Source organism: Strongylocentrotus purpuratus, unplaced genomic scaffold, assembly GCF_000002235.5.
Source record: "Strongylocentrotus purpuratus isolate Spur 01 unplaced genomic scaffold, Spur_5.0 spur5_scaffold_3, whole genome shotgun sequence".
NCBI classification, from domain to species: Eukaryota; Metazoa; Echinodermata; class Echinoidea; order Camarodonta; family Strongylocentrotidae; genus Strongylocentrotus; species Strongylocentrotus purpuratus.
In genome coordinates, this window is record NW_022145609.1 from 21,911,215 (window position 1) to 21,924,005 (window position 12,791).

General features: G+C 38.6%; 1 protein-coding gene across 2 annotated transcripts in view; it reads left to right on the forward strand.

The window, feature by feature from the left end:
- The first annotated feature begins 33 nt into the window (after positions 1–33).
- Positions 34–12,791, forward strand: part of LOC575625 — a 35,063-nt gene continuing 22,305 nt past the window's right edge. The window contains exons 1-2 of one of the 2 annotated variants that reach the window (XM_776012.5): positions 34–135; positions 3,661–3,984. In XM_776012.5, the coding sequence (XP_781105.3) occupies positions 3,918–3,984 (67 nt within the window). In that variant the 5' untranslated portion in view covers positions 34–135; positions 3,661–3,917. Of the gene's footprint in view, positions 136–3,660; positions 3,985–9,071; positions 10,223–12,791 lie in introns of those variants that run through there. The other variant, XM_011666464.2, reaches the window with a different exon arrangement.

A 12,791-nucleotide genomic window follows, 5' to 3' on the forward strand; every position in this document is an offset into this window, starting at 1 on the left:
ACTTGCGGAAGTGAACGACGAAACTGCGCATGCGTATTTCATTAGGGTCAGATGCCAGCTGAAGGAGAAATGGGGCTACGTCGTAACAAAATATTACCGAAAATTGGGAATTTGACGCTGTCATCACTTCGTGCAGTAAGTTTTTCTTTGAAATTCACTAATCACGTGTAGTATTCTACGGTAAATGTGCATGTATTTGTCTTTTTGATAATTTGAATGTAGAAAACCACTCCGATCTTTATTTATGAGACTTTCTCTCTGTGAAGTCTCACTCTCGACTAGTCTCGTCTCAGTTTCAGTCTCGGTCTCCCACTCACTCACAGTCACAGTCTCAGCTGGGCAGACTTATCCTCAGAATTGCTTTGCAAGTGCAACACCAACAGCTAGACAGGAATAGCCGTCAGGTATGACGTATGGGAAAATCTTTAAAGGGGGTGTAGTATGGCTTCTACTGGTTAACGCCATCTAGTCTATGACTTCTTTTGGACAACTGCACGTACATGTATGTAGATCTAGATCTAGACTAGATCTAGACGTAGACCTACATGTAAATAAATGAATGGACATGATTAACGGTCAGCCCGCACTAACGTTCGTGAACAGTAGGGGCGCTGGTCCGTGAATGTGGATCGTCCTCATAAACAAGCATATCCTCTTAAACAAGGACAAAATGCCTCCTCAAAAATAAGGGTCGTCTGCATTTTCGAGGACGTTTTTTTTCATCGGCGCTCTGGGGGTTTCATGTTACAGAACGGCCTGCTGGTGATGCCAAAAATGGATTCCCCGGGGGAAAATAACTCTAGTTCACCATCTACTTTTATGGGTTGTCCGTCTTCCCAAGGATTTATCGCTCATAATGTAAAAGTCTCTGTACAAAGTCAATGTAAAATGCATCAAGAAAATCATTGCAGAATCCGTTTTTTGCATCGCCAATGCGCCGATCAAAAAGATGAAATGTCTGCAAAAATGCAGACGGTCCTTATTTTTGAGGACGCATCGGTCCGTGTTAAAGAAGACGATCCTTCATTCCTTGTTTATGAAGACGATCCTTATTCTCGGACCAGCGCCCCTACTGGTGAAACAGACCGAAGTTCGCCTCGCGCCTTGGTTTCGCGTATGTGAATACTTTGGTCGCGTCGTCCGTAGTCATAGTCTCGTCATGCTACAGTACACACCCACTTTAATTATACAACCTAACATAATTTGTCAACCTTCCCCTACTTACTTTACTTTACTTTAATACACGATGTTGTAGGTCTAAGCCTGCTCATCGATCCAGGATTCTTCAATGGTAACTGCGATTTGTGGAGGGAGGAGGTTGTGTAATACATGAAACAACAGACAACACCTAGACCGGCTCATACAGAAGGCTAGAATTCTTTGACCAGTGACTATCCAGTCTATTCTTAAATGAGTTGACTGACCCAGCTGCCACAAAAAGTATTTTCTGATATCTAGTCTTGAATATTTCTTTTCCAGTTTCCTAGAGTGACCTCAAGTTCTATCTTCTGTACTCAACTGAAAGGGAATCAGAAGTCAGAAGGCAATACATACTTGCCACCCACGCACGGGGGGGGGGGGGGGGGGGGGGGGGGGGAACAATTTTTACCAGAATTTGTGAGTAACAAGATGCCCGAATATCCGCATTCAATCCTCATCATATTTTTATATGACTGTAGGTGACCGAAACTGATTTTTGTTTTCATCATGTTTTTATGATGAAATAACGTTACCGGTAATAGATCTAGAAGATCTAACAATACTTTAATAGACTAAGTAATAGTCTATCATATAAAAAATGTCATTCGTATTTTGGAACATGGTGCCCATACTCCATGTTTACCTGTGGGTCGTTTCTTGAGACCGTCATTAAGTCTTGTACAAGATCAACGACATTGAGTCTTTTCTTGATGCTGTCGCTCGACTCGTCCACTCATCAGTGCAGTGTTTCACAAGACGAGCGACAACTTCCTTTACAAGAGGCTTATCGCGACTCCAAACTGTCACATCTCAAGTAAACTTAAAGTTAAACTAAGTTTGTCTAGCTATGCTGCTATGGGCAGCGTTAAAAAAGGAAAAAAAATTCTTCTTGATTTTCAAGCTCTTTTCACTCATCAGTTCTTATCGGTGTAAAAGTATTGTGCAAGCTGACAAACTGTTCTTAAGAAATTTCAATGATTCATGCATTAACGAGTAAAAAAGGATAAATAGTGTTTTTACCTGCAATGGTCTACTATAGAAAATTTCGGCAAAGATCAAACGGTCTGTTAAATTACAGACGTACATGTACAGTGTATAAGAATGACAACATCCTCCTTGTATGTAGGTATTCTCTAGACATTTTCCATTTTCAAGCATACCCCCTTTGTTTTCATTATTTTCTTCACTAGAAATAGAATTGGGGTTTTCTTTCGATTGAATGTGAGTTATGGTATCCTCTTACTTGCAAATTTTGATTCTCTCTTCAATAAATGAAATAAATGAAATGAAATGAAAAGCAACCTTGAGTTTCAACATTGCTTATAATTGTGTAGATGTCATTAATAACGCAAATGGAATGTCAAGTATTAATTGTGCTATAGAACTGCTCTCTTAGATTTTTACTTTTTCAAACAGTTAGAGATAAGGCCTCATAATCTCCTTTGATAATTCAGGCTAAAATGTCATGGACTGACAATTTGACAAAGATTACATATTGTTTAGCCCATAGTATCAAGATCATGAATTTGATGCTATTTGTGAAACTGACTGGTTTCCTGACATCTCTGTAGGTAGTGGACAAAGATAGACTGTCATAGAGTTGGTTTCATGAAACGACCCCCTGGTGTGACAGTGTGACTAGTGCCAGAGTGATGCAAAATTCATGTGAAGAATTTTGAATCTGGTTGAAGGATTGAAGCAAAACTTGTTATTCCTTAAAAGGGTACCGTGACTACGAAAAGGTTGAAAAACACTGCTGTCTACAGTTGTGTAGTGTTCAGTAATACTTTCGTTTTTTAAGTAACTTTCACAAATTACAAAAAATGGAAATTTAGTGAATTGATATTAATCTATTCTCTTGCACCAAAATGAAACTTACCAGTACACTAAACATTAATCACTTTCAATACTTCTGCAAATGAGTTTTTAATTTTACTGTATTGTTAATTGAAATTTAATGTATGATACCAACAAATGTTTGTGTGTGGTCCAGAATGATTCAGAAATGCCCATATTTAGGCAGGGCTCAAAATTCTAAGTCCAGAACCCCCCCCCCCCCCCCCCAGGGCTAATGCATACAGATTGTAAAGAGTTAAATCCAAACCCTTTCCAAAAAAAGTTAGTGTGGAGCCTTGATTTAGCTTTATGTACAAGTACATGTATGTATTGACATAATCAATGCATGTGGACGTGTAGCTAAAACAATTTTATGCTTCATGAATTCCTTTTTATGTTTTATTGCTTATTATTATTTCTGTTTTTCCCTCATTTTTATTAGTTTTACAACATAAGGTGGAGGTGGAGTGAAATGGATATTGTTACAGAGTAGACGTGATTTCATCACCAATTCTTTTATATACAATGTACATGTATGGCTTCTTCTTGAGCATGCAGCTTTATTTTTCAAACGTAGTAAAAACGAAAAAATCTTTTCTTTTTGTTTCATTTCTGTTTCATCAGCTTTTTATGGTGGCGTACTAGCACTACTTGGCTGCCGTCTTAAAACCCATCCCCTACCACCTATGGCATCTATCTGTGTCGCTTTGCTGCCTGTTCTGTCATCGCGTCTGCCTACCTATCTGCCTGCTTGTCTGCACCCCTCCCCCTGTAATCTTGCATGTGGCTATCTGACGGTCTGTCCAGCTCAGGGGTAGCCTGAGGGTCGCTTCTACGACCTCTGACACACAGGGAATTGTGGGTAGGAGGGGTTTATCAAGATGGACTCCTTTCTGGCTGCGGCCAATGACCTGGATCGGGTCTTGGACGAGTTTGAGCAAAATGAAGGTGAGAGTAATCATCCATCTTTGAAGTGCCATAAACCCCAGAGCAGCATTTCATAAAACCTTTACAAGTACAACTTTGCAGACATCCAATTGAAATGTGTGTATCAAAATTAATGTTTTAATAGGATGTCTGCAAATTTGTACTCATATGAGATGTTTATTTCATGAAACGCTGCCCAGATTTCTTGTAAAGAAAAATTGTATGAACTCAGTGGGTAGGGAGGAGATTTTATAATCAATTCATATAATGCAGAATAAATTGCCCCTTTGGCTCTGAACAGATGATATGCCATTAGGCCAAACTGTATCAAAATTTGAAATTTGAGAACATTCTTCAAAAAGTATGATATTCGTCTTTTCATAATCAGGTAAAGTAAATTTATTGTGATATACATTGTGTATATAATACAGTTGTATATAGTATTTGTTTCTTGTACAAACATTACATGCTTTAGTACAAATTCAGTGCAAGGCTAAGGCTTGTACCGGTACAATGAACTTGTTTTAGTATTGACAATACAAAATATTATGTGGGTGAACTTTGATGATTGATCTTATATCAAAGTCCACATAAAAACAAATGGAACAAAAAGGATTGAGAAAGGTAGGTAATCCCAATCACTCTGTACCATGCTGTACCATGAGGGGCATTTACACTGCAAACATACAGGACACATACCCCCAGGACATCCACCCCCGGACAACTACCCCCCCCCCCCCTAGGACAACTACCCGTAGGTCATCTGCCCCCTAGGACGACTACCCCCCCCCCCAGACAACTACCGCCTACGACAATCATCCTCTAGGACAACTACCCCCTGTACAACTATCCTAGGGTGTAGTTGTCTGGGGAGTAGTTCTCCGGGGGGTAGTAATCTCAATCACTCTGTACCATGCTATACCATGAGGGGCACTTACACTGCAAGCAAAAAACAATGTTTTTTCTCGGTTCTAGGACACATACCCCAAGGACATCCACCCCCCCCCCCCAGACAACTACCCCCTTCACCCCCTGTACAACTATCCTAGGGGCTAGTTGTATGGGGAAGAGTTGTCCCGGGGGGTAGTCGTCCTAGAGGGTGGTTGCCCTAGGGGGTAGTTGTCCTAGGGGGTAGTTGACTGGGGGTGTTTATCCGGGGGGGGGGGGGGGGGGGGTTGTTCAGGGATTAAGTGTCCGGATACGTTTTTTCTCACATCAGAGAGTTTTGTCTGAAGTTGCCAGGCAACTACCCTTAAACACGACAAAAAAACCTGAATCGAAAACCCCACCTCTGGAGTGTTAAAAAACAAATTGACGCCCGCCAAAACTCAACTGATTTTTGCAGTGTAAATGCCCACTCTCAAAACATGGGTGAACGATTCTGTTTTTTAGGGTCATGGGATTCTCTTTACTTCCATGCGATCGCATGCAGAACAGTGATAACACAGAATTATCAAACACTGATGTTTTTTTAATGGGTTTTACCATTAGTGTAAATGGTTGTTGAATAAAAAATTAAAAATGTAATGGATTTTTCTGCAATGTAAACAGACCTATTCTGAACATTTGGCATAATTTTGCCAACATATTGTTAATGTAATTCTAAGGATGCAAATGGATGCATGTGTTGTATGTTCATACATACATACATGTACATGTACACTGTATACTTTTACATGTACATGTACATCTAGTACTCCCTGTACCAGTGGTTTACCCTACAATATACAGATACATTGTAGTTTTTAATCGTAGTGTAGAGTATTATATGTTAAAACAACATTACAAATTCAATATTGTGTTTTTGTGGTTAAAGAAAACAATGGTTATCTTGATACTTGATGAAGTAATCCCTGAAGCAGCTTTTCCAAGCTATACTGGGATGGGATGTGTTGTGACAGCAGGTGCAGGTGCAGACAACAAAAGGGTGTATAATTTCTTTATACAGTAAAACAGTGACGTGCGAGTAAAAAATATCAAAAGTTATTTCACAAGTAATGTAAAGAGAAATAATGAACCAACATATGGACAAAATGGTGTGGAAAGCAACAGAAATATTTCTCCCAAAAGTGACATTTGGAAGGTATGAGAGCATTCAGATCTAAGCCTGTATTTTGGTTTGCCCAGCTGATTGACATTGTAAATTTCAATGTACCATGCAAGCAGGCCTCTCGCCAAGAAATTAAAAACGCGTGGCGCGACCCGAGGGAAAATTTGACCCCCCCCCCCAAATTTATTTTTTACAAGTATTACAAGTAATTTGATGAATTTTTAATACCATACCTGCCAACCATTACGAATAATTCAGAATATTCTGTTTTGGGGGGATTTCTAGGACCAGAAAATCTGGAATTTTCTGATTTTTCAAAAAAAAAAAAAAAAAAAAAAAAAAAAATTTTTTTTTAACGCGTGGCGCGCGCGCCACACGTTATCTGTGTACGCGAGGGCCATGCATGCAAGTCTGTACAGAGGATTGGCTGTGCCACAATAGTAATCCTATATAAACTGTGAAGTGTGTATGTTTCTCTATTGTACCCTGTTCATGTACTGTACAGTTCAAATTAGTCATAACATGGTGCCGACATACACTATTATAATGTACTGTACATACTACTTATACACATGTACATGCACATGAAGAGCTTACAGTGCATAAAGTAGCAAGTCATATATTCTTACTGTTAAAAGCCTCTTCATGTGTTTACTTTTACAGTAAATTACACATACATGTACATGTATGTTTTTACTGTCTTTGGCCTGATGAAAGGCATTCTACAACTATAAAAAGATATGACAATATTTGGCAATGATTCTTAGTCATGACAGATGATCTACATATTGTACCTTACACAATGTAAACAATGTAATGTACATACTGAACTCTGGGTCTCAAGTACACTAGTCCAATATGCAGGAATTTTTTTGACAGTGACATCACATACATGTACATGTACTAGCGTTTTGTAATCTTGTACAATATTTCCCACGTGCCATGATCTCATTTTTCAAACACTCTGTCTCATAATCTTTCTTATTAATTGGTCCAATTTACCGGTATTTCAAACTTTAGCCATACGGTTTCTCAATTTTCTCTTTCTCTTGTTTTTTTCCTTCTTTATGCGAATGAAAAATTATTACAACGCTTGGATTCCCCTTTCTTGAATGGTGTTGTTCAATCAAGAACAAAACTGATTTCTACATGTACATGGAAATGCACATCATTTTACAATACAAAATTTGATATTCCCTGGAAATGAGTGGTCAATGTTCAACTTTGATGGCAATTAAGTATAATATATCAGCCACGTCGGGATATCCTGTTTGTGCATTGACAGTTTTCTAGACCTGATTCTAAATTTGCTTCACATCCCCCCCCCCCAAAAAAGGTGCAAAGTTCAATTCTACTATGGAATGAACAGGCGCGTAGCCAGGGGGGGGCGGTGGGGGCGGTCGCCCCCCCCCCAAAACGCCGGCCAAAAAAAAAAAGAGAAAGAAAGAGAAGAAAAAAAAGAAAGAGGACGTAGGAAGAAAGAGGGAAAAAGAGTCGAGAACGTACAACGAATCGTACAACGGACAACGAATCGTCAAAGCTTCCGCGCTTCGCGCGGGAAGGGGGGAGACTGAGTTTAAATTAAGGATTAAGAGTCGGGAAAGGTACAACGAATCGCCTTCTTTCTCTAATAATTTAATGAAACGTCAAAGCTTCAAAGCGCGAGAGAGGGGGGGGGGGGGGGAACAGAATCCAGACAGGGATTAAGAGTCGGGTAAGGTACAACGAATCGTCTCCTTTCTCTAGTAATATAATGAAACGTCAAAGCTTCGCGCAAGAGGGGGGAGGGACTGAATTCAGACAAGGATTACGAGTCGAGAAAGGTACAACGAATCGTCTTCTTTCAAAGCTTCTTTCAAAGGGGGAAACTCCCCCCTCCCTGCACCCACCCCCCTAGGGAGCGCGCTTCGCGCGCCCTTAAAGTGATTCGCACGCTTCGCGTGCTCACTACCGCCCCCCCTAAAATGAAATCCTGGCTACGCCCTTGGGAATGAAGGACAGGATTGCAAAAGGAAGAGCGAGTACATGTATGATCGATACAGATAAGGAACTAAAGCCCATAGGCGTACATTTTGGATTACATTTTGATAATCCCCTGTAGTATTAATCACTCACAGTGCTACATTTATTTCCTAAGGCTTGATTGTTCACATTTAATAGCAAAGATAATTTACAGATTGATGCTTTGTTATTTTGGAGCAAATCCAGTGAATATTTTTCAGAGGTCATAGAGGTCAAATTCAAGCATTAGCCTCATTACCAACAGAGGTATTGAGCTAGCTTCAAACCTGGTGATAGAATGTATGTGTTTCATTATAGAAACACAATCTGATTATATTTTGGGGTTAGTACAGTAAGTCAAAGGTCATAGAGGTCAATTTATGAAGAATCAGGTTGTAGACTTTGATGGCAATGTGTAAAGAACCACTTGAGGTACATTACATGAACTTCAATCTTGGTGTACCGTAATTAACGTTGTATTAACCACACTTTTTTGCCGCCGAAAAAAATTCAAAGTCGGGGGGTGCGTCTGATACACGGTACACACACAAAAAAAAAAAAGTTTTGATTTATGCCCCTCCACCTGGCGCTATGCCTGGCAATGTCTCCCAGCTCAGTAATCGGTGTATTGACTCACGGACCTGGCTTTCTTTTTTTCTTTTTTTTTTAGGGCGAAAAAGAGGGGTGTGGTTAATACACGAGGGCGGTTTATACACCGTTAATTACGGTATACCGTATATCATCGTAGGAAGACAATCTGATTATATTTGAAGGAAAGTACATGTACAGTACACTGTAGGATAATTTTCAAAAATCAGCAAGTCAAGTTACTTTAAATTAAAGATTTTATAACCTTGCTAATTGACCAAATCAATGACTACTTTTAGCTACCGTAATTTTATCTGTGAACTTGAACTCTGTAGCTAGTATGCATCACTTTAGGGGGACAAGTTCTGAACTTTGGGTCAAAAGTCATAAAGATCAATTGACATACATGTACAGTAAGTACATGTAAGAATATGTTCTCATCGTGATATTCCAAGAATGATTTAAACCAGGATATTGGAGAGGCAGTCACATTTTTAATAATTTGAACTGAATGACTGAGGATGAAGAAGAAAAAAGGATTTGATGAGTGTTGAAACATTTACCGGAGTAATAGATTCTATAAGAAAACACAATATGCACAGATATTAATCATGTTTGTCGCTTGTCATGCATCAATTTGTTGTACAAGAGATTTCAAGCTAGGGCTGTGTTTGTAGTACCCGTCAAGTCAAATTCCTCTTTCAATTTCCTGAGTTCCTGTTGAATCTAGGGATGCATGACATGTACACCCAGGCACAGTGCTCGTCACTTAAACTACAAACCTCTTCTTTAGAATCTGGGGTAGCTAGGGAAAAGGCAATCTCTTTGGAATACAAGCCTTCATTATTGACAGGAAAGTCCTGTCAGTTTGAAGGAAAAAAACACCCAGTATTGTGCAGAAATAAATTCATTGACTCTCGTAGGCAGAACGGGAAAGTTTTTATTGTGATAAACCCATCAAACTCGGTCAGGCTTTGTTGAGTTTAGGCAGAGGTCGAGACCAAATAATAATGGAGTGTAGGATTCAGTTACAGGACAGTTCTTCTCCGCATGAATCAGGGAGGGCCGGCTATATTAGACACAAAGTTTGTTCTGTGGCCAAACAATGTATTTCCTGTGATTGAAAGCAAGGGAAAGGTTCTTGGCAAGTCTTTGACAATGCTCTAAATTATTGTAGACTTCCTGCTGTCTTTGTTGATCAGTGCTACGCATCTTCGAAGCACCATTTTTGTGCATTTAACCAAAGGATTATGATTTATTAATGAAATTTACAGTGAATTCAGTGTACACTGTAGGATGCACTCTCTATACATACTGGATATACTGTGTACAGTGCAGATTTGATAGACTTCGAGTTTGAGTGGAAGCTTGATTGAGAATTTGTATGATCGTGCCATTCTCCACTCCCCCATCTCAAGAAATGGAGCCCTTAATCTCAATGAAGTCAGGATCATAACATTCGTTCATCTTGTGTGCATCTGGCACATTTTGCCGTCCCCCGAGCTTAAGCGGAGACATGCACGCATAATTAATATCCCACTAGACTGGATTTTACTGTAAGATGGGTTCATATTAGGCTGGAGCGAACCATTAGTGACTGGAGGTGAAGATACTGTACAGGTAGGTTGTGTGAGAAAGTGTAGTTTCATTATGACTTAATATGTAGTGCAGCTAGGTAGGATGAATGAGCATGTATTTCGACGTACACACCATGAATTATGTTGCAGAGTCGTAGCATAAAATACTGTACACCTGTACATGTATGTAATACATTAGAATGCATTGGATGGACTTCAAACTGTGCAGCAGGATGTTACATGCAAGCCTCTATTACTGTATAGATCTGTGTTTACATTCAATCATGCAGGGAGGTGGGATCGAGGGACCTCCCTGATTCAATCATCTTTAGTTGTGTTGGTGTACTAAGCTGCAAACAGTATCATAACTTTTAAAGGTAAAGACCAGTATTAATTGGAATCGCCCCAATTTCAAAAAAAGAAATGGAAGCTCTTATTACCAATCATGTGAAAGAATATGTTTTGAATATTACATGTACATGTACATGATGATAAAAATTTTGATGGGAAACCGCCTACTAATTGATATATTTGGTAAATTAGTGTATCTCTTGCTTGTTGAGAGATATGAAATGCACGTGTCGCGCATGTGTGTGTAGTCCCATATACATCTTTCTGTGTACAGTGCTTCTAACTTTATGAAGACTTGGCCAAATTTCTTATCATTTTGATGATTCCAGAACCTTGCACTACACACCAATACTTATATGCTAGATGATCAACCTTTTTTGATCGATTTCACACCATTTCTTTCACAATGCAATCGCATGACCATAACTGGTCTTAAGCTTTAATGTATTTTTTTTATTTCACCATGACTTTTACTGTTATGCATCTACATGTAGGCTATGAGAGTAATGCATAGATTGGAGCTACATGTAGGTAGTGTTCGTGAGGTGCGATAATGTGATGCTTGATTTATTTTGAGTTTTGTGGCCTACATGTAGAGTACATGTGTGCCAATGTAGGCAGCTATGTACATGTAGGTGTCATGAGAATGTGAAGAATTATTTTCAATAAACTTACTTGTACAACTGAACAAAACTGCAAAGTACAGTGTATTATAAACAAAAAAAACTCGTTTTTTTGTTGTTATTTAAAAAAATAATATTAAAAAACAATGTTTAAGTACAGTTTGCAATTCATAAAATTATAATAATATTACAACATTAGTATTATTGTAAAGAGATATAGTAGGCCTACCGGTATTATACCTCTTCATTAACTAAATGTTTATTTTATATCTCTCTCTTAATTTATGTTGTTGTTGTTGTCTGTGTGTCACTAATTTCTTATATAAAGCGCATGGAGCAACTCTTAATGGATTTTACGCTATATGTATTTATACAAAAAAACAATTGTACACAATGCATGTATATTCATGCAGTCCTGTATCATTCTGTACCATTATTACGACTTACATGTATATCCATCTTTCTTTTCTTCACAAAAGAGTGATTTTCTTAAAGCAGTTTCGGGTAAGTACCTTAAAAGGTCTGTAGGAATAATAAACAACTCAGTCTAGTCTGTCCTACTGTGAAAAGCTAGCATGAGTCATTGGACGGCATTAGGCTCAGTACACAGATGGCCGTTGATTCACTTTGCTGTTAATATGACTCCCTCTCAATCACTCTCTTTCTCTCTTATGTACGGCTGGGTATACTAGGCAAGCTGTACTTTACAGTGGAACGTTGTGTGCTGTACATATCTGGGTAATGTAGGCTCTAATAGGCTGTTGTGGCCACTATATGTGTATGACAACTGGAACGTCTGTAGTATATTAACCTGAGTAGACATGCAATCAGCTGATCATATTATTATGATGGCAGTGAATGACCTTGTGCATTGTATGCAGCTGTATCATGCTGTGTTTAATAGTTAAATACGTGTAACTATAAAAGAAAGGTCATTTACTGAGAAGATTAAATGCATTTGAGGCAATTGGGGCATTGGATTAACAAATCAGCAACAAATGTAAATTTTTGCTGAAATTTCTGATGCCCCATGCATGCCTGTCTTGTGCAACTTATAATTATATTACACTATTTTCTCCTGATGAAAACACAGGCCATTGAAAAACTTGAGCGATGATATATATAATCAGCATATAAATTGGTTAAAATGATTTACTTTTCCAAGTTTTGAACAAGACTTGGGCCTTAATTAGTAAATCCAGATTTTTACATGAATATTTAGTTTAGAAAATTCAATGCATAGCAAATGTACATTTACAGTGTACATGTACAATGTACAGGCACGGTACACACAATGAACGAGACAGAATTTGCAGTACAGATCCATTTTACGGTCCATTTGCATCAATCTGCTCAAATCTGTTGACAGCTAGTCTCTGCATGAATGCATACCTGTACATGGAATGTGTAGGAGATTAATGTATCTCAATTTCTTTCAAGTATTGTTAATTAGTACACATGTTTTTTACATTAGTCTAGATCTCACGACATGCATGTTGGCTGTTCCCTGAAAGAGCGATATTGGTGAGGTTTTTTTAACATTGAACGAGTGTCTCAATTTTTGTGTACCGTAATTAACGTTGTATAAACCGCCCTCGTGTATTAACCGCACCCCTCTTTTTTGCAGATTTTTTTTTT